Source organism: Anoplophora glabripennis, unplaced genomic scaffold (genome assembly GCF_000390285.2).
Source record: "Anoplophora glabripennis isolate ALB-LARVAE unplaced genomic scaffold, Agla_2.0 scaffold347, whole genome shotgun sequence".
NCBI classification, from domain to species: domain Eukaryota; kingdom Metazoa; phylum Arthropoda; class Insecta; order Coleoptera; family Cerambycidae; genus Anoplophora; species Anoplophora glabripennis.
The window spans coordinates 518,818-536,172 of record NW_019416440.1 but is presented as its reverse complement, the minus strand read 5'-3'; the positions used below and the strand labels follow the sequence as shown (position 1 = coordinate 536,172).

At 33.9% G+C, this 17,355-nt stretch overlaps 4 protein-coding genes and 1 long non-coding RNA gene across 5 annotated transcripts; 2 read left to right on the top strand and 3 right to left on the bottom strand.

Moving 5' to 3' along the window:
• Positions 1-525: 525 nt before the first annotated feature.
• LOC108908374 lies at positions 526-1,455 on the bottom strand. The gene is made up of 3 exons (XR_001964366.1): positions 1,320-1,455; positions 777-855; positions 526-684 (listed from the first exon to the last, which is right to left on the bottom strand). It is a non-coding gene; the product is annotated as an uncharacterized LOC108908374 (long non-coding RNA).
• Positions 1,456-1,850: 395 nt separating this feature from the next.
• LOC108908373 (cell division control protein 6 homolog) lies at positions 1,851-4,498 on the top strand. Its single transcript, XM_018712404.1, has 3 exons — positions 1,851-2,956; positions 3,011-3,174; positions 3,236-4,498. The coding sequence occupies exons 1-3, from the start codon at positions 2,042-2,044 to the stop codon at positions 4,095-4,097; spliced, it is 1,941 nt and encodes a 646-aa protein (XP_018567920.1). The 5' UTR covers positions 1,851-2,041; the 3' UTR covers positions 4,098-4,498.
• Positions 4,499-5,719: 1,221 nt separating this feature from the next.
• Positions 5,720-6,472, top strand: LOC108908372 (protein lethal(2)essential for life-like). The gene has a single exon (XM_018712403.1). The coding sequence runs from the start codon at positions 5,792-5,794 to the stop codon at positions 6,317-6,319; it is 528 nt and encodes a 175-aa protein (XP_018567919.1). The 5' UTR covers positions 5,720-5,791; the 3' UTR covers positions 6,320-6,472.
• A 3,379-nt stretch (positions 6,473-9,851) lies between these two features.
• Positions 9,852-10,689, bottom strand: LOC108908368 (protein lethal(2)essential for life-like). Its single transcript, XM_018712399.1, has one exon. It carries the CDS (start codon positions 10,589-10,591, stop codon positions 10,046-10,048), a length of 546 nt encoding a protein of 181 aa, XP_018567915.1. The 5' UTR covers positions 10,592-10,689; the 3' UTR covers positions 9,852-10,045.
• Positions 10,690-16,140: 5,451 nt separating this feature from the next.
• Positions 16,141-17,008, bottom strand: LOC108908369 (alpha-crystallin B chain). The gene has a single exon (XM_018712400.2). It carries the CDS (start codon positions 16,929-16,931, stop codon positions 16,350-16,352), a length of 582 nt encoding a protein of 193 aa, XP_018567916.1. The 5' UTR covers positions 16,932-17,008; the 3' UTR covers positions 16,141-16,349.
• Positions 17,009-17,355: the final 347 nt, after the last annotated feature.

Here is a 17,355-nt window from a genome sequence, read left to right as displayed (position 1 = left end):
AAAAATAAACCTATAATTCATTGTCGCCAATAACAAGGAACTAACTTATTATAATCTTGGAGCATATATTACGGGAGTTAGCGTGCCATTGAGAAAAGTGTGGCTGAGTGTGCGAGAGAGAAAGACTATATCTCAGTACATGCTGTCTTACACTAGCACACCACAATTGGTTGGAAATGAATGCTCCAATCAATCGCGTGCGTGCTAGACTGAGATAGTAATTACTGATGGTCTATTTTTCTCGCACACTCAGCCACACTTTTCGCAGCGACATGTTAATGTTACCACCAGTAGTATATGCCCTAAGCTTATATACATTTTAATTTTATTATAATTTTGTATTTTATAATTTGCAACAAAAGCAACCAAATCTCACTTGTTTAAAAAATTGTAATTTGATGCTTACAATTCAATTTCCTAAATATTTTATATATTCCGATTTTCAAAGCATTTTTTTAAAATATGACCACACTTTTCTATACCTTGTAGGTGTAAATTTTCAAAAATAGTTGAAATAAAAACACATTTTTTTTAACATTTTATTGTTTTTTTGGTCTGTCACAATGATTTAACCACGTCATTTATTAAAAAAACCTGGAAGTCAACGGACAAATTTTCCATTTTCTGTATAATTCCATATCCTCCAAGATCTTCCGATGGAAAATGTTGAACGAAACGGAATTCCTGAAACAATAAAAAAATATAAATTTACATTTATAAGGAAAATACTAGGTTAATACAAAAATTATAACTTAAAATGAGTATATATTACTTACATGTGGATAAAATCTACTTGGACCTCGCACGCATCTTCCTGCGCTTACGTTTTAGCCTTCGCATACGCTTCTTACGCCACTGAAAGTAAAAGAAAGTTTAAAATCTACATTTTTCAATGCATTACACTTGCTTATATGGATAACATTTACACATGTTTTGTGTTCTTAGACTGCATCTAGCATTGATAGCTAGTACAGGTGGAGCCACAAATTGTTTTACCCCAAGTCGAAAGTTATTACACTTAAACAAATGTGTATAAATTTCTTCCAAGGGATGTACTTATTTATAACTAGAAATTTGTACACGAGTTCACAAAATTTGAGGTTATGTTGTAATTTTAAACTAAAAAAATTTCAAGAAATATTTATAGATAAAACATTTTAAAGCACGAAGTAATTTTGATTCCCTTATGCACATAATGAAAAGTTAATTTATATATTTATAAGGTCTAGATAAGAAATGTTTTGGCTAAAGTCAGAATCCGACAATATAAAATATCCATCATTTAATTAAAATAAATAAAAAATATCATTATTACGTACCTTCGCTCTCATTTTTGGAACTTTAAAAGAACTCTAGTTTGGAAAAAACTAGAGGATTCTTTTGATAAGATCCAATATGCTTTTCTACGATGAACAGACACAAACGAAATGGAAGAGGAAAGAGGAACGCATGAACACAAAAGACAACTTGTTTTGCTAGAAGTACGTAAATTTCTCACAAGAGGCGACATTGAACTTCCTTACAGGCGCCAATTTCAAGTATGCTTTCTGTGGCGCCTAACATATTATTAAAAATCTGGTTAAGTTTTTGAAAAAAAAAAAACAAATTTGAAATCAATGTACAACATAAATATATACAGAAGGTCGACTGTCCCATTCCAATTTTCTGTAACTTATCTCCTTTGCAAAGAAGTAGTATCAAATTTTAAAATTGCCCCCAACGGTTTATTTGCTTAAAGATTTCATAATAATAACTGCATGATTTACAGACTGGTGGGGATAGGCGCGAAAATCGCGAAATAAATCTAACGTAAACAGTTCTAACCTCTAATGAATAGATAAATTAAAATATTAAGTGTTTAAATAAGTTAAATTATTATTTTTTCCTTTCAAACATATACCTATTGAGAATTCATTATAAATCTATCGTATTTAATCTGTGAATTGGACTTGGTTATAAGATAATATCGGAGCAATAATCATATTTATTTTAAAAGGTGATGACGTGATATTTATTGAAATTGAACATTGTGCCATCAGCAATGAAAATGTATACCAGGTCTTCCTCTAGACAAACACAAAAGCAAAATAATTATAATTCAAAACACGAAGAGTTGTTAGAAAGGCCTCGTAGACAAATAAGGGAACCGATGCCCCACATATTTTTTAGTGATGATAGTGAGGATGACACTCGTACGGTGAAAGATAAATCTTCCAACAAAAAAATTCAGAGACGAGTGACTAAATCTAAAATTACCTCTAGTGATGAAAGCGACAATGGAAGTAGAACGAGACATGTGCCATCGTCTTCTAAACAAGAACAGCTGCTTCAAGACAAGTTATTGCTGAAGAAGACGACGAAACGTGTCACAAAACCTGACATTATTTTCATCGATGATTCTGATGATGAGTGTAGAAGCTTGAGTAACCAAATCCCGAAGCTGTCGACACCAAGAAAACAAAAATTAAGAAGTTTAGATCATGATCTCAATCAAGTAAATTATGCAAGCCCACCAAAACAAAAGAAAACTACTGACGTTTCTCGAACACCAACACACAACAAAATCGTGCAGAAGGAAGAAGTTCAGACCCCATCTCGCTTACTTTTAAGACTGAAATTGACTAGTCCGACACATAGTAATGGAGTTATTGAAAAAGAAAAAGGGTCGAATAGAAAGGAGTTGTTTAAAGAAAAAGAGAAAATTAGTGCTGTTGAGAATGGAGAACACTTTGGTGAAACGAATGTTAAAAAGAATGTAAATTTTTATAGAAATGCTAGAAAAGCCTTGCACACCTCGTATCCCACTGATATGCCTGGACGTGAGAAAGAATTGAATGAGCTGAAGGAGTTTATAGAAACTCATATAGAAAACAAAACTTCTGGATCTCTATACATCAGCGGTCCCCCTGGTACTGGCAAAACGGCATCTCTCAACATAATTCTGCAAGATGATATTGTAAGTCGTAGAATTTTTCCGTTGAAACTCCTTTAACATTATTATTTTTTACAGATATCTTCGAAACTCCATAAAGTTTACATAAATTGTACGGGTATAAAGTCCGCAAATGCGATTTATTCCAGGATCGGAAAAGAATTTGGTATTAAAATGACCGGAAAAGCTGAAAAGGACTCGGTCGCTGTTGAGAATTACCTAAGAAGCCAAAGCAAAATGATGTAAGTTATATCTGTTTTACATTATTGTAAAGGCAAGAACGTTGTCATTGTCTGCTTTCAGCTTGCTTGTGCTGGACGAAATTGATCAACTGGAGAGCAAAAACCAGTCCATCTTGTACACGATCTTCGAGTGGCCGTCAAAACCAAACTCCCACCTGATTTTAGTGGGAATCGCCAACGCTCTAGACCTGACGGATAGGAAGCTATGTAGGCTTCAGGGTCATTACAAATTAAAACCAAAACTGATGCACTTCGCTCCTTACACCAAGCAACAGATCCTGCAGATATTCACGTCACGCCTGAAATCTGCCGGCGTCCTTGAAGTTTTCTCCCCTCCCGCCCTGCAGATACTAGCGGGAAAATTTGCTGCGGGTTCAGGTGACATCCGCAGAGCTCTGGACATCGGCAGACGGGCGGTGGAGCTGATCGATCAAAGCAACAAAGAAGATGTGTTGAAACCAGTCGAAAACTTTGTGGGTAAAGCAGAAAAGGAAGCTGAGAACAAACTGAAGAGTGTCGAGGTGAAACAAGTTGTGAACGTGTTGAATAACATTTACGGGACTTCACAGAACTTGGTGGACGAACCCGATAACGCGTTTCCATTGCAACAGAAGATTATTATTTGTTCGCTCGTATTAATGCTGAAAAAAGCGAGAAATAAGGATATTACGGTCGGGAAGCTTCACGAAGTGTACAAACGAGTGTGTACGAAGAGGAATATCTTGAACGTAGATCAAGCCGAGTTTGTGGGCTTGTGTTCATTGATCGAGACTCGGGGAATTATCAGAGTTACGGGAAAGAAAGAGCCGAGGTTGAATAAAGTGAACTTGGAGTGGGACGAAGAGGAGGTCGCTTCTGCTTTGAAGGACAAGCAACTGATGTCTGCTATTTTGCAAGACGAGAGCTGTTTGGGCAAGTTGTGATCATCTTAAGTGACTGACTAAGACATTTATTTTTATTCCTTGATATTTATTTTTAGATTGTAAATGTGCGTCATTGCACTAAATGGGTATCATAAATGTAAGTTTTTTTACAGGTCATCTATAATTTTATTTACTTATTGATTTTAATATTGAACTGTTGTGAATTTTAAGTCAGTGTCTGCGTTTTTAAATTTTGTAAAAATTTTATCCGCTCACAAAAAACAAATAAAAATTTTTGATATAGCATAATTTAATGGGACTTTTATGTTAAATCTATGATTTATAATTGGAATCCATAGATTCGAATAAAACAGCGTTTTAAAAGAAAATAGTTTTTGCAAATATGCAGACTGATAATTTAGGTAAGGCCAAATTAGGTATTTTTGTTTGTAAAATGTACGGAAACGACTTGAATTGTAAAATTATTCCAATAAAGTCATCTTACAAAAAATATTCTTAACTTTGTTCATACTCTGGGGAGCCTGGAAACAAAGTGGATTGCTGAGTGTACATTGTACCTACTGGTGTAGGTTGCTCTGTGAAATATAACCTATAAAATATATGTCATCTTAAAAAATTACTTTGAACCTACTGACATAGGTAGCTGTATTATATGTTTTGTGTAGGTAGCTGTGTGAAATATAACCTGCAAAGTAGGGCATATTTTAAATGTCACTGCTACTCAGTCAAGATCAGTAAAAAAGATCTTGCTACTCAGTGCCTGCCATAACAAAGCATTACTTACATTACAAAAACTAGAACGTAAGTACATAACGTTTTCTCAATTATTTAAGACCAGAACGTTAGATTTTTTTACACTAAAAGCTTTAGCGTTTCGTTTAAAGTTACTCATTTTTAGAGACAAATGATTTGTTTATTTAAATAAGGAAAATGAAAGTTAAATACCTTTTTTATTTTTCAACAATTGAGCTTAATATCACCTTGCGCCTTCAGTTTTAACCACCCAAGAAAGAATATTTCTCGTAATTTTCTCCTAAAAGGAATAAAAGGATGTATCTCATTGGATTGTGTCACTTTTTTTATCTTTAAGCGATTTCAATAATTGTATATTATACAGAACATTTTCAGGTATTTTAAAAAGTGAATAACTTGTACTTATATCGGAAACAGCATTTTAAAATCGATGTTCGTGGAACTTTTTCTATTCTATCGCCCTTCAAGTTTAATGTATGTAATTTAGGACACCTATATGAATATCACACTGATTTTAAAGCTAATGTGGAATAATAATATATACACAAAACTTGTCTGTAAAACGATTTCTTCTCTGCCACTATTTTATTATTTTTAGGTTAGAATTTCGAATAAAACAAAAATAAATCACATTTCGCAATCCCAAGGGTGAAGGTGTTTTGAACACCATTAATTTTCTCTATAAAAAATCTCTTATCTATGATTGACCATTATTTTAAAAAGGATTTTCAAATATTTATTTTCCCACCGATTGTTATCCTTTCTCGTAAAATCAGCGAACGTACGCGAAACGACTCGAATCTCTACGTCATCGATTAGAACTGTCGAGATTCGTCCAGACTCATCCAATCAGATATAAAAGCGGGTATCGGCGCGCTCTCGTCAGTTTGAATTTGTTTCGACGCGCGAATAACCAAATCAACCTTCGCAAGTTCCGAAATAGTTTTTTTACACGAGTGAGCGGATAAATAGTGTTAAAAATGTCTCTATTGCCTTATTTATTCGACGATCCTCGCTACATCCGACCGTCGACCCTTCTGGACCAACACTTCGGCTCCGTTCTTGACCCCGAAGATTTTTTGCAACCTTTTAGAGTTGCGGGCTACCTGAACAGATCTCCTGCGGGTTATTTGAGGAATTGGGTGCCTTCTGCTTCTAGACAAGACAGCGGTTCGGTGGTTGCCTTCGACAAGGACAAGTTCCAAGCTAACTTGGACGTGCAGCAGTTCAAACCGGAAGAAATCACGGTTAAAGTCACGGGGGATAATACGATTACAATCGAAGGTAAACATGAGGAGAAACCAGACGAGCATGGTCACATATACAGACATTTTGTGAGAAAGTATGTGCTGCCGAAGGAATGTGATATAAGTAGGGTGGAGTCTAAGCTGTCTTCGGATGGGGTGTTATCCATCACTGCTCCGAGAGTGGAAGATGAGCAGATCCAGGAGAAGAGTGTTCCGATAACTCAGACGGGTCAGCCTGTCAAGCAGATCGAGAAGAAGTGAAGCAAAGTGTAAACCAGTCATTCGGAAAGTATCTATTAAGTTCTTAAGCATTTTGTTCAATAGGTATTGTAACATCTATTTATTCGTGTTTTAGTTTAGTTAGATTAACTTTAATTTTGTAATGGATACTGAAAAATAAAACTATTAAAGATTCATCTTTGTTTTATTTTCATTTCTTTCGATTTGTATTGTAACGTATGCTTAAAAGCTAATAAAGATGCTTTACATTTGTATTTTTTTAAGCGAGTGCTATGTTTGACATGCATAAATATTTTACGCAATTCTCCCATACGAACTATTATGAAAATCCATATCTTTTTAAACCTGTACATTTTCGTTAACTGTAAGTACAGCGAATGCTTCACGTTGTTGGTTCAAAATTTTTTAAAATTTAAAAATATAACGAAGCCTTGATAAATGATTACAAGCCACGTAACTGCAGAGTTTAGATGACCAAATTTGCACGATTGGTACTGTCGACTAAAAATCGCAAAATCTTCACACAATCGGTCGTAGCTGTAAGAAAAACTGCAATATTCAATATTATTACGACGACATTATTTTAGTTGACGAGTACACTTCGCTGGCTAGTTTAAATCTGATCTCTAAAAAACTTCCCTAAGCCTTTATATCTGTATACATATATATCAAGTCAATTTATCAAGGGCTTTGAGTGTTTGTTTTCGTTGGCCCGACGGCGACGTTCCCTCGCCTGCGTTGCATGTCTGAGTGGTTACAGTCACAATCAGTTGTAACGATTCATTTATAATGAACAATGACAAACAGTTGCGGCTACACTCGAGATAATGCAATCCGCATTGGTTGAATAAAATGTGAAAAATTACACCAATTGCCAATTGGTGAAATAGAAAGTTATGTTTTAACTTAATCTTGATCTTATTTTATTGCTTTCATAATTTTTAATTTTACCAAAATTTAATTGCCAAAATTATGATCATGTGACTTGCTATCATTTATAGAGGGTATGTAGGATGTGCCAAAATAACACCCTGTATACTAAAAAAAGTATTTATACGAGGTGGAAGATCTGTAATTATCACAGAATTTCACAAATCTGGAAATGTCTGAAATTTCTCAAGATTGGATAAAGTTCCAAATACTGAAAATCTGGTTTTAAAAATCTGCTGTTAACACAATAACTTCCCTTTATTTGCGAATTTGTTTTTTCGCGAAACAGCCTGTGTATCCCATGTTTATAATAGAATATACAGGGTGATTCACAACTTATCCAAAAAAATTTGGGAATAGATGCAGCATGAGAAATGGAATCAATATCGTTAAAAATTTTTTTGTAAAATCCTTATAGTTTCCGAGAAAAAAAATATTGAAGTTATAGTACATTCAACCACTACATAGCTGCACAACTGTAGTCTCTAGCATCATTCGCCACATGGCGTCGGCGACTCCGAATACTGAAATCGGATTTTGCAATCGTCGTTGCAATTTACCTGTTATCTGTGGTGTTTACAAAAGGTTTTTAGTAGTTAGTGTCAAAAATGGTTTGCGTGTAGGTATAGCAACTCGAAGTTGATGGATATCGTTTTAATTTATGGTGAAGCATTTGTGTTATTTTTTAAGCAAAACAATATTTGTGTTAGTTCGTAGAAACTGAGTACAACGGACCCAAATGTGTTTACACGTTGGTGGATAAAATTTTGAACAATTGTTGTAACATCAGGTATGTCACTTGATTTTTTATTATTTAAAAACACAAATTAATTTTATTAAATAATAAAGGCAAAAGCAGTTGAATTTGCCCATATAAAATAGGTGCGATAAAAATTCTACTTACATATTTCTTTCCTTGCGACAGTTTTTGTCCGTTTTTATCACACCGCCATGACGGTCGCATTGTGCTAGGTCAGGTTTTACAGTGGACCAGTTTCCAGTGCCGTGCAGAAGTGTATTTTTGAAATCATTTTCGAACTGCCCTTTTTGATTTTTTCTTTACAAAATTGTATTTGTAAGGGTCTCTTGTGCATTCAGAATTTTTTTTTTGGATAAGTTCTGAATCACCCTGTATATAAGGCTACAAGGGCGGCTAAAATTCAACTTTTCTGACCTGGCCTTCCCCAGATTCCTATCTAAAAATATTTAAATAATAGCAGCAGACTGCAAAAGATAGAATGTATATTAATGTTCGTCTTAATACTGTAGTATTAAATACACTGTTTTAAAATACATTTTTTTTGTACACTAATGCAAAAAATTAGAGGGTCAAAAGAATTTCTGAAATTTTTCCGTGATTTTTGACACTGTATTTTGGTGAAAAATGGTCATATCGAGAATTAAAAAAAAGCATTTTGAAGCTCTAAGATTCTAGTTTTTAGATATTTTGGTAAAATTATTTAGGAGCTAGTTAATTCTGATAGCGCGACAAAAAAATTTTGCAAATTTTCTTTCTTTTTTCATCAATTTTTGCCGTAAAAATGTGCAAAAACCTCAAAAAAATTTTTTCTCATTTTAATCATATGAAAAGCTCAAAAATCGTGACCCTTTAATTTTTTTCAGTTTTTCATTTTTTTCAAAGTTTGACTGTTTGAAACAAAGAAACGGGTCGCTAGATCGAGATGAAACTTCACAGGGTTCTTCTGGGTATATTGAACTGTAAAAGTCATGCTTAACATTAGTCATTTCGTGAATATTTCTAATTTAGCTGTCAAAAAAAAGGAAATTAAAGCTGAATAAACAAGCCATCTGGTCCATGCAATGGCATAGCATAGTCTGTGGGCATAGCTGAAAAAAAATTTTCCAAGTATGGAAAAAAAAAGAAAATTTGCAAAATTTTTTTGTCGCGCTATTTCTTAGAATTGCATGATAACCGTAGCACCTAAAAAATTTCAACCAAAAGATCTAAAAACTAGAATCTTGGAACTTCAAAATGCTATTTTTTAATTCCCGATACGACCAGTTTTTACCTAAATACAGTCTGTCAAAAATTACGGAAAAATTTCGGAAATTCTTTCGACCCTATAATTTTTTGCATTAGTTTAAAAAAAATGTAAAAGCACGGATGTTTTAAAAATGTCTTTCTTGAACGTTTACAAACAAATGCTGAGTGCTGACTTTACAATTATCTACTTATGGTCAGACTTACGACGTTTAGACAGCACAAAATTTTTATATTCTATATTTTGTGAATACCTCTCATACTAATCGCAATACGAAGTTCCTGTTTTCCAACGAGTTACCATATTAGATTTAGAGCTTTTGGTCATTATTTTTGTTATGTCCGTTCACAACCATCTAGATTCTAGATCTAGATTAAGAATATTATGTATAGGTGGTTGCCTAGCGAAAACACAATCTTCAAGAGGTTTAATGTGCAAGTATAACTGGTTGCCTATCACCTCGAACTAAATAATTACAGAATAAATAATAGTTCTACGGATATTTACCTTTACTTGTTGACAACTACAACTTAATTACTTTATTATATCCTTCACAGTTTAAATTGAAATTACATTTTATCACTATAAATTAAAACGACTGTAAAAACAAAAAAAAATAATGTATTTAATTATTCATTTTATTTTGTAACCTTAGGATTTACAAACAATAAAATGTACAAATTGAATACAAATGGATACAGCTACAATTATAGCGATATAAAATGCACAGTAACCAGTTCTAGAAAGAAGCCTCAAGTATGATTTTTAAATTCAGTCGGTCTATACGAGAAGACGTTACCATATATTGATTTTCCTACTTCTCTGCGGGCTTCTCGCTCTTCTCGATCTGTTTCACCGGCTCACCGGTCTGCTTTATGGGGATGGGTTTGTGTTCGATTTCCTTGTCGTCGATCCTAGGCGCCGTGATCGTCAGCACGCCATCAGAGGACAGCTTGGATTCCACCCTGCCTATGTCGCAGCTCTTGGGAAGAACATACTTCCTTACAAAATGTCTGTAGATCTGCCCGTGCTCGTCCTCCTTCTCCTCGTGCTTACCCTCGATGGTCACGGTGTTCTCCCCCGTCACTTTCACGGTGATTTCCTCCGGTTTGAACTGCTGCACGTCCAGGTTAGCCGTGAAGCGGTCTTTGTCGAAAGAAACGGTGGAACCGGTGTCTTGCTCCGCAGAAGGCGCCTTCCACGTCCTCAGGTAGCCGGCCGGGCAACGTATGAGCAGTCTGGGTACGGTCAGGGGCTGCAGGAAGTCGTCGGTGTCCAAGACGGAGCCGAAATGCTGGTCTAGCAACCTCGAAGGGCGGTAGTAGCGAGGCTCGTCGAGTAAGTAGGGCAACAACGACATGGCTTCGGTTTGTTCAAGAAAAATCTAGTCGCTTCGCTTGGTGAAGTTAAACACTTGGCTTTACCGACACTTTTTATAAATTCAAACTGACGGCGCGTACAACGCCTGCTGCTTTTATACGTGGAGGGGCGATCTAGACGCTTCGAGAGCGAGATGGCGATAAGGGTCCGCTTGGTAGCGTAGCCGTTCATCGGATATTAACGATTTGATTGGACGAATAAAGTAATGAATTCTTATCGCTGTCTGGGCTTCATCCCGTTGTGTCTCAAGAAATAGAAACAATTGCATGCACTGTAGGTACCTATTTTTAGTTTTGACAAAAAAATTAAGAATATTTTCTTTTTTCCTAAATTAATGTAAACACTTCAAGCTCTCATTTTTTGCATACAGATTGTTAAAATTAAAAAAAATATGTTTAAATATCTTCCGACTAAATTAAAAAAATATATATTGAAACAATTTCCTCTAAATTTATGCAGCAATACTGGAAATATATAGGGTGTTCCTTAATGATATGAGAATATTTAATGGTGTGATTCTACATGGAAAATTAATGATTGTTTGCGTTTTAAACTATGGTCAAAAATGTTCCGTTGCGAAAAAATAAATAAATATTAAAATTTTAGGAACAAGAAGGAAATTAATTAATATTTTCGAAACCGCCCGAGATATTTCAGTGATATATACTATGTAGATATAATTAATAAAGACGCATGTTTTTCAATACAAACATAATTTTTAGTTCTAACAGTGGCGTGCGTACGAGCACTGTTTTTGATATTTTTAAAGAAAAAAAATGGTAGGTAGTCCATTGGTTTTTTCTCAAATAAAATTAATTTTAAAATCCCCATTCAATTCGAAGAAATAGAGCTCCCTTGAGTTTTTGTCTTACCATGCGCCGTTTTTAACTAAAAAATAAAAGCCGTTGTATTGTCCGTAAATAATTAATGTAATTATTGAATTTTGCAATAAACTACAGGTTTATTGCAAAGCATTATTAAGGCAAAGGGCTTTAGTGGCTCTTTTTTAAATCGAACTTCGAACATATTCATCATATAATAAAAAAAAACTGTTCTTATTATTTTTTTAGACATTTTGTTTTTCTGAATGCATGCGGTCACGCTAAAATTGATCTTTTCACTGTCCATGGCAATAAAGAGGCCAAGCCCTTTAACCTTAAATCCACCGGTCAATATCCCACGATCGCCTAGTTCCAGATGGATGGCGATCTCGAACTTCGTTGGAAGTCAGGGTCGACGGGATGTAAATTTGTTTACGGTCTGGCGTTAAATAATTCTCAGGCTATTATTAGCACTTAGCGTTGCTATAGTAACCATGCGCTTAAGTGCCGAATAATTCAATTTATCCATAGAAGAAACCGTGTTTTGATCATATGTATATTTTGTAAATATTTACCGTGAGGCACCGTAATATAAATAATAAAAAAAGTAAATAGAGATATTTTTTATCGAGAAAGAAAACAAACTTAGAGTTTTATGGTTTGTTGATAATGTTCTGGATACTTACGCATTATCTATTGTATTGTGTTGCCATCTGAGAAATATGTGAATTTTCTAGATTTTGAATTAAAATTATGGTGTTCTAGAAAAAAAAAATGGTAATGCAGTGTGTTAGTGTTAGAGTTGAAAACAGGAAAAACTTGTGAAATAAGTAATCTTTGCTGAAAAATTCTTCTTCATTTTAATTGTGAATAACTGTTCTCAATGCATGTTTTTAATTTCGTATATCAGAGAAACTTTATTTGTACAACAAATCACTTTTTCATGTACCAAAGTTGAATCAGTTGTAGTCTGTACAATATTTTGTTGAGATGGAATTCCCAAAAAAAAAATAAGCCAACCCCACTAAACACGAAACGTAAATGAAACGTTGCAAATGAGATGTTTTACTAAACATTTGAAACATTAACTAGAAACGTTTCTGTTTCATTACAGAAATGTAGCACTTGAAAACTTATTTAGTGAAACATAGCCGAAACGTTACAATTGAAGAGAGTTTGAAACATTACTCGAAACATTCCCTTTCGATCTCGGAAACATAACAGACGAACAACCCTTTGCTATTTTTGCTTATCTTATGGAACATTCGGCATTAGTTAAATTTTGCTCTCAATCCCCAATCCTTCTCAAGCGTTAGTTCATTTGCCTTTGTTATATAAAGACATAATTAGAAAAAAAAATGTGGTAGCATATTTATAACACAAGTCTAGAAAAAATGTATGTTCGTGACTTGCGTAGACTGCGCGTAACAGCCCGAGTTTATTTGTTTCCCGTGTGTCGTTTCAATTCGTATTATGTTAGGTTAGGTTTGCGGTTTGTCAGTTTGCTTGGTTTCGTTGTTATTCATCTTTACTTTGACGCTATTTTATGTGATAATTTGTAGTGTGTGCAGTTGTGGTTATTGTAAGGTGCATATAAAATAATGAATATTGATGCAAAATGTTTAAAACGATATGTGTAAAGAGATTTCCAATTTTGCGTCACATCTACCTAAATATAGTTATACCCACTACCTATTACAGACAAGAGGACAAGGGACAAGAACTAAGAAAATGGAACAACAACTATACGTTTCGATATAATTTGAAGAGCAACTACTTAGTCAGTGAGAACTATTTGAAATATGGATGAATCAAGTGAAATAGACGTCATTTATTTTATATTTTGTACAAATGTTTATATTTGTTTATGTGTATAGGCATGCTTAAATAAAAGAGTTTAGGTATACCTACAGATATTTACTTTGTCAAGATATCATTTTGTATCCTTATTTCTGCTGTATAATTTATTATTATTAAAAGGATATATGTAATATTGACCATGCGTAGAAGAAATTATAACTTTATATTATTTTTCAGTAATGTTATTTGTTTTTCATGTACCTACCATTTTAAGATTCATAATCATAACTAACTTTTTCTAATTATCAGTTCGTCATTGTTACCATATTCATGAAGGTCTCAACATTAGAAAATTTCCATTTCAGAAGCGTATTTGAACTATATAAAATGTGTAGCTTTTTTTTAATGCTTCTGATATTGTTTTGTGATATTTTTATTTGTACGATGAATGGCAAAATTCATAATCCATATTAGAAACTTTTTTCAGTGGCTTCTCAAAAAGAAAGAAATTCTTAGTAAAAGTTGCCGCATCCCCAAACTAGAAGAGCATATTTATTTTTTTTAATATACAATGTAACTTTTTTTAGTTCGAATTAAGTCATTCACAATACAAATAAAAATATCACAAAGGAGTATTAGAGATATTTAAAAAAATACTCACACTATTTATACTATTTCAAAAACGCTTTTGAAATGAAAATGATCTAAAGTTGAGAGCATTATGAGAACAATATGGTAATAAAATTATTATGTTACTCAAACATTTCTGAAAATATACTGAAACGTAAAACAAAAATATCGAGGGCATAAATGGAACATAAAAAGAATGTTACTGAAACCAATTTTTTGAAACGTTTCATTGGAAACGTATTTTGGGGAGGACATCTTGGGCTTCTAGAACGTTACCAGAAGGTTGCATGGATTTTTTATGGAACGTTTCAAGAAAAATGGAAACGTTTCTGAAACATGTCAGAAACTGAAAAATGTTTAGTGGGATGGAATTCCCAAAAAAAATAAGCCAACTACTGCAACAATTTACGCACAGGGGCGTGCCTTGAAATTTTCCGTTTTATTTTCAGATTAAAATATACAGGGTGTTTATTAAATTCTTATACAAAGTTTAAAGCTTATTGAATCTTTGACTAATTTTAAGATAAAAAGTTCATATGAACATGGGTCCGATACATTTGTAAATCTGGCAACCTAGCAAAGGCTAAAACACAGCTAAAATATTTAAAAACTATGGCACTTCCGGTTATACCAGAAGTCAACATTAACTTTCTTAATTTAAATAAGACACCCTGTATATTATTATATTTTCGGATTCTACGTGAAATTTGAGGATCACTTTATTAAATATTCCCTATATCTAGGAGTTATAGAATTTGAGTTATTAATTTTTAAAGAAAAAAATTGACAGATGCAAGGGTCCGCGGAGATGCTAGTAGGTAACTCTTTTCAGGAGCGTGATATAAAGTGGATTTTTAATACCTGTAAAGGGCATATGTAACGCTAAATGGTGGTATACCAACAAATTAAAACAATAATAGGTGTTTCATTTTTGCCGTTACATTTTGATAACTTCAAACAGCTATAACTTTGTTAACTTAAATGGAACACTCTGTCGTATGCAGATTGAAATTTCCTTTCTAGCCATATAAGCATTGTTGGGGTTGCCGTTACTACTTTTAGAGATATTTGCAATTTTCTATTTTTTTGGACAGTTTTTTTCGTATCAAACCTGTTATCAAATTGGCCATGACCAGAGACACTCCAAAAACAATTGAAATAACTTGACATTTGTCAAGTTAGTTGTGTCTGAAATAGTTTTTGTCGAAAATTTAAATAAAAATATCTGGGAATCGTTTAAATTATACAAATGAAGATTATTTTAATTCGTTTGTTATTTATGGACAATGTAATAAAGTAATATCAGGAAGATGTAAAGAATTTGTTGCTCGATGTCCAGAAAACAAAGAGCTTAACCGAATTCTTTGAAACTGAACCGATCAACTTGAAATTTGACAGATAGTTAGAGAAAAGGTCAATGAACATTAGTGACATAGCGCCGATTAACGCTTCTACCCTGTTGGGGGTTGACATCCCTTCTCGGGGGTGGAATTTTTTTTTTTTCAAAAATAATTGTAGTACTCAAAGAGACCTTCAAAATGAGCACTAATAAAAGTTAATTAGAGCAAAATTGAAGGAGTTATCGTCAAAGACAGATGGGTTTTTCATATTTTTTAAGGAAAAATGATCAGTAAACGCAGTACCATTTCCATCAGAATTAAAATTAATCGTAGACCCTTTACAATTGGTTTTGTTTTAGTGTTTATATATCATAAAACATGTTCGAGAACATGGAACATTATTTAATCTTTGTGCTTGAATAAGATTTTTATCAATAAAATGCTTAAAACTTAATTTTTTCAATTTTTTCACTTAGGGGCAGTTTTTACCCCAAAAAACAAAAAGCGTCAATCGGCCTTATATGCTACTTTTGAACTTGAGCCTAAGATGAGCCTTATTCTAAATTTTCATGCAAATCCATGCAGTTTCAAAGAATTCGGAGGTTACACCAGATTTTCAGCTTCAATGACTGTACTATTATTAATGTTGGAATTATTATTTATTATTCTTAATTAAACTCATTATATGGGTTTATGTTAGTTCAGTATTTATAAGGAGTTATGACTGAAAATGTAATAATGAAATAACGGACCTACTATAGCTATTTCCGTATTTTCATCGTAAACAATAGGTATTTTTTAAGCTAGATACTACGATTGTGATTTTTGGAAGCTTTTGAAGTCAAATTTCAAATCAAAACAGCTTGTATATTTTAATCGTCATTCATCGATCAGATAAGATTTAATCAGAATTATTGAAAAATAAAACCGACATTATTCCTATTAGTTTTTATTTATATAATTCAGTTTATTCAGTTAACAAAATTAGGTAACAAAAAATAAGCAGTACTAAAAATACAAAAATGCAAAAAAAAACAGTCTTCTATGTGGTATGTACCAGACACATTTACAAATACTTTGGTGCTTTCTTAGTGGAGACAAAATTAACGTTCTACAAGGAAGTAGAAATACGACACATTTTTTTTTATTACTTTTTAGCAGGGCACTTTTTATTCTCGCATTTCTTGTCCCCTTCGCACGCCTCGCACTTCTTCTTCCCCTTGATGGCCTTGACGGGTTTGCCGGTTTGCGTCACGGGTATGCTCTTATGTTTAACGTGCTTATCCTGCACCCTGGGGGCGGTGATGGACAAGACGCCGTCGGAGGACAACTTCGACTCCACCTTACTCGTATCGCAGTTCTTGGGCAGCACGTAACGTCTTATGAAATGCCTGTAAATCTGCCCGTGTTCGTCCTCCTTCTCCTCGTGCTTTCCCTCGATGGTGATGGTGTTGTCTCCGGTCACTTTCACCGAGATCTCCTCAGGTTTGAATTGCTGCACGTCTAGGTTGGCCTCGAACTTGTCTTTCTTGAAGTGTACGGTAGACCCACCGTCTTGCTCCGATGCGAGGGATCGCCAGTTTCTCAGGTACCCCGCTGGACACCGTAACAGACCCGAAAAGGGCTGGAGGAGGTCGTCCGTGTCTAGAGCGTGCCCGAATTGCTGGTCGAGAAGCCTAGATGGTCGTAGCCAGTAGGAATCGTCGTGTAAGTACGGTAGAAGAGCCATTTTGTTTAAAATGTCACTCTTAACACAGTTGCTTTGGTTTGGTTTTTCGCTTTTCACTTGTTCGAATTCAAACTGAAGGAGGCGCGCATCAAAGCGCGTTTTTATACCCTATTGGTCGGTTCCAGAAATTCGAGTGCGTTCAAGTCAGTGCTCGAAGATCGATAAAAGGTTTTACGTTCATCGGATGTTTATGATACAAAAGTAAGCATATAAACAACCAGTTGCATTTATTTTTATTAGGAAATAATGCTTGAAACAAAAACTTTAAAAAGAATGAAAAGAAATATGTATTTTATACACAGTTTTCATTTATATTTTGACATCTAGGTAGGGAATTAATAAAATATACAGGGTTTACGGAACCAAATGTGCCATGCTTCAAAAGTAGCTTTCGTTTGTGAAGATAAAATCAACTTTAATCAAG

What these genes read in the sequence shown, in the direction of transcription:
- LOC108908369 (XM_018712400.2), bottom strand. Translation starts at nt 16,931, where the DNA reads ATGGCTCTTCTACCGTACTTACACGACGATTCCTACTGGCTACGACCA.
- LOC108908373 (XM_018712404.1), top strand. Translation starts at nt 2,042, where the DNA reads ATGAAAATGTATACCAGGTCTTCCTCTAGACAAACACAAAAGCAAAAT. An exon ending in TAATTCTGCAAGATGATATT is followed by an intron (nt 2,957 to 3,010) that starts GTAAGTCGTAGA and finishes TATTTTTTACAG; the next exon opens with ATATCTTCGAAACTCCATAA. An exon ending in AGAAGCCAAAGCAAAATGAT is followed by an intron (nt 3,175 to 3,235) that starts GTAAGTTATATC and finishes GTCTGCTTTCAG; the next exon opens with CTTGCTTGTGCTGGACGAAA.
- LOC108908372 (XM_018712403.1), top strand. Translation starts at nt 5,792, where the DNA reads ATGTCTCTATTGCCTTATTTATTCGACGATCCTCGCTACATCCGACCG.
- LOC108908368 (XM_018712399.1), bottom strand. Translation starts at nt 10,591, where the DNA reads ATGTCGTTGTTGCCCTACTTACTCGACGAGCCTCGCTACTACCGCCCT.